Source organism: Morone saxatilis, unplaced genomic scaffold (assembly GCF_004916995.1).
Source record: "Morone saxatilis isolate NCDOM2014 unplaced genomic scaffold, NCSU_SB_2.0 Contig1, whole genome shotgun sequence".
NCBI lineage: Eukaryota > Metazoa > Chordata > Actinopteri > Moronidae > Morone > Morone saxatilis.
Genome location: NW_023339651.1, coordinates 336172 through 339145, shown reverse-complemented (window position 1 = coordinate 339145; position 2974 = coordinate 336172). Strand labels below are relative to the sequence as shown.

At 44.0% G+C, this 2974-nt stretch overlaps 1 protein-coding gene across 1 annotated transcript in view; it reads right to left on the bottom strand.

Annotated features, from left to right (window-relative positions):
- Positions 1–281: 281 nt before the first annotated feature.
- The window catches only part of LOC118331581 (phytanoyl-CoA hydroxylase-interacting protein-like), a gene marked incomplete in the record, with an annotated part of 7158 nt that continues 4465 nt past the window's right edge, over positions 282–2974 (bottom strand). Inside the window, 3 exon segments of the mRNA XM_035666624.1 lie at positions 282–1883; positions 2369–2549; positions 2646–2763. Of these exon segments, the coding sequence (XP_035522517.1) occupies positions 1509–1883; positions 2369–2549; positions 2646–2763 (674 nt within the window).

Here is a 2974-nt window from a genome sequence, read left to right as displayed (position 1 = left end):
GTGTCCTGTGAGGTTTGCCCTATATACGGGGAGTTATAATCTGTAGGGGGTCTGACATCTGGCTCATTATGTTAAATTAATATAAATGTTTCTCCTAAATATTAAACAGTCGCCATTCTCCGTCCCACTCAATAACTCATTTAAGTGTCATCACAGCTGAGCAGGCGGTCTTGCAGACGTCAAGTTGGTAACTACTTTGTGAAATCCATACGGGACAGTTCATAAGTAATGACCTCATCATTTCCCCTCTTCAATATAACTAATACAGCATTAATCCTTTCCCACAATGTTTCACTTTTATATCCTTTAATAATCTACTTTGTCACAGCTCAGGAAATGCAGGACTGGACACAAATGCAGACAAAGCAGGCATAAGGACGACTTCAGCGGTTTAATATATGAAAATAGCTTCCAGGTCGGCAGACAGGCGGGCAGGTAGACAGGTTCAGATGCGGGTTTTGAGTGACAGAATCTCAGGATGTGAAGTCACACAGGAAATAACTGAACTAAAACCCAAAACCATGATATATTTGTTTAAAAAAAAGCATCCTTCTGAGTGCCTTTGCAGAGTCATATTGTTGCATATAGAAGAGGTCTAGTTTTTTTCAAGTTCTGACTGGAAAGTCAAAAACAGGGATTTCAGAACACCAGTCATAATGGCTTAATATGGAAAAACATCTGGATTATGTTGGAGGGGTGGTGGCGCCTAAAGAGACCTCGCTCTGTGGGGCTGGTCAAATTTGCTGGGATACTGGGAGGAAGTTAAAAAGGAAACAGAAACAAGTTATTTATCTTAGGCCTCCTTCAGGAATGTCTGAACTGAATGACAAAAGAATGTCGTCGGTCCGGGTAGCTAAAGGGAGAGAGTTGCACACTGGTAACAGACCCAGCCTAGAATGAATGACAGTAGTCTGAGAACCTAATAAATTTCGAGACTGGAAACAACTTGAGTGACATGAGTGAAAGTTTGACATGAACATGCCCAGTTGGGATGAACCCAATCTCGTTCTAATAATGTAGGTTTATACATTGAAATCTTCTACAAAGGTGATATTATTAAAGTTCTAATCGATTTTTAACCACAGGTGAAGCTGTCGGTGTATAGGCGTGAGGACTGAGGTGGTTTGGGTTAAACAAAAAGTCAGGGTCAAAGCCAATCAGAGGCAGAGTGAGGGCAGGTCTTTGAGGAAACTTACGTCTCGCTAAAATGGATAGAAAACACTAAAATAACTGCAGTTAGAGGTGTGGATAGGGTTTGTGGTTAGGGATTGTATTGAGGGTACTGGCACCTTTGTTGCTCCAAATCAGGCACTGGGGCTCACGCATTTTACTAAAAAAAGTAGATTTAGTATTTGGTTAAATGACTGCTAGCTACCCAGGCACTGCTAGCACTTAGTTAGCCATTGATTCCACAACGAGTGGGTGGTGAATGTAGTTCAAGCAGCTCCTTAGCTACAATAGCCACCAGGTCAGTTATTAGCAGGTTAGCTGATCATCCAAACGTCTGGCTAACGCCCCACGCTGATGTTGCAGATCTTACAGCTGGGGTCTTTCTTGGCGTTGACGGTGGACTGACTCACGAGCTGTTGCCCGCTGATCCGTGCCACTGTCCCTAAAGACATATCCACCGGCTCAGTGTAGATCACCTCCAGGATTACGTCCTGAGCGTGACGGAAAGACAGCGAGCCATCGTCCTCCTCGGTGCGGCTCAGGAAGCAGTTGTTTGATCTGTCCAGCGCCGGCAGCCTCCCTTTACAGAAGACGTCTCCTTTGGTGCCGTCAGGAGCCAGGACCAGGATGATGTAGTGGTAGGACGTGTACATGCAGTAGAAATCCCCAAAGTAGATGTTGGTGTTCTGGTTGAAGAGGACCTCGGCTTGGATCTGTGCAGAAAGAAATGCAGCGCAGTATGTTTGTGTACTATAGTAGTGTTTGTTTGTTGTTGCTGTAAACAACAGTGATGTCAGTCAGATTTGGGAAAAACAGAGTTATGAATATTAAATCATCCGTCTTTGCTCACTTCATCTCAGCCTTTCTCACCCGCAGGTGTGTTAAACTACAGGTTATCAACCTTTTGGTGAAATTATCAGTTATTTTATCGGCATCGGCTGTGAGGAGAAGGTCGTCATCGGTTATTGGTTGAAAAAAATGTTATTGTGCATCTTAAGAACTTTTGAATAAATGACACAAAAAAATGTAATAATTTTTGTACTTTTATTGCAAATAAATGCCTAAAAACATCACAACATGCATGGCAATCCCAAAAAATGGCTGTGAAAATCTGGAGGGAGTGATTAATGGAGCGCTGGTGTCAGCACAGTTATTGTTAACCTGCCAAATGTCTATGAAAAGATTCAAAAGGCCGCACCTGGAAGCGGTAGGGTCCATATGGGGAGTCCTGGGGGGGGTTTCCTGTGTTGAACTCTGTGTTGCAGCTGAAGAAGACCCCCTCCAGTTTGCCGCTGATGGGGGACCCGAGGCTGCCGCTGTTGTCTTTGACTGCCGGCAGCATCCGGTGGCACTGAGCGTCTCTGGAGCAATAGGAAGGGCTGTTCAGGGCACACAGGGTGAAAACACACAGAACATCAACATCTGGAGATACAGTCAGTGAGTGCACACACACACACACACACACACACACACACCTGGCCTGTTGGAAGTACTCTTGCTGTTGGTTTCTGTAGAAGACGGTAAACGGCAGCATCCGGCCAGCAATCGCCTCGGCTTTCTGTAGCAGCTGGTTCAGATGGAGGCTGGAGTAATCTGTGGAGAACACACACACACACATTGATACATTCTCTGTCTGTATTCAGTATTTTTATCATTTTAAAAATCAGACTTAATATTCTTCTTTCTGACAGATTCACTGCTTATTCTCATTGTTCTATCAGCTGTTTGCTTTCTGATGCAGGACGAGGCTGTTGATCAGCGACTGATCAGAGCAAAGCCTATTAAATAATAATAAGACTTTATT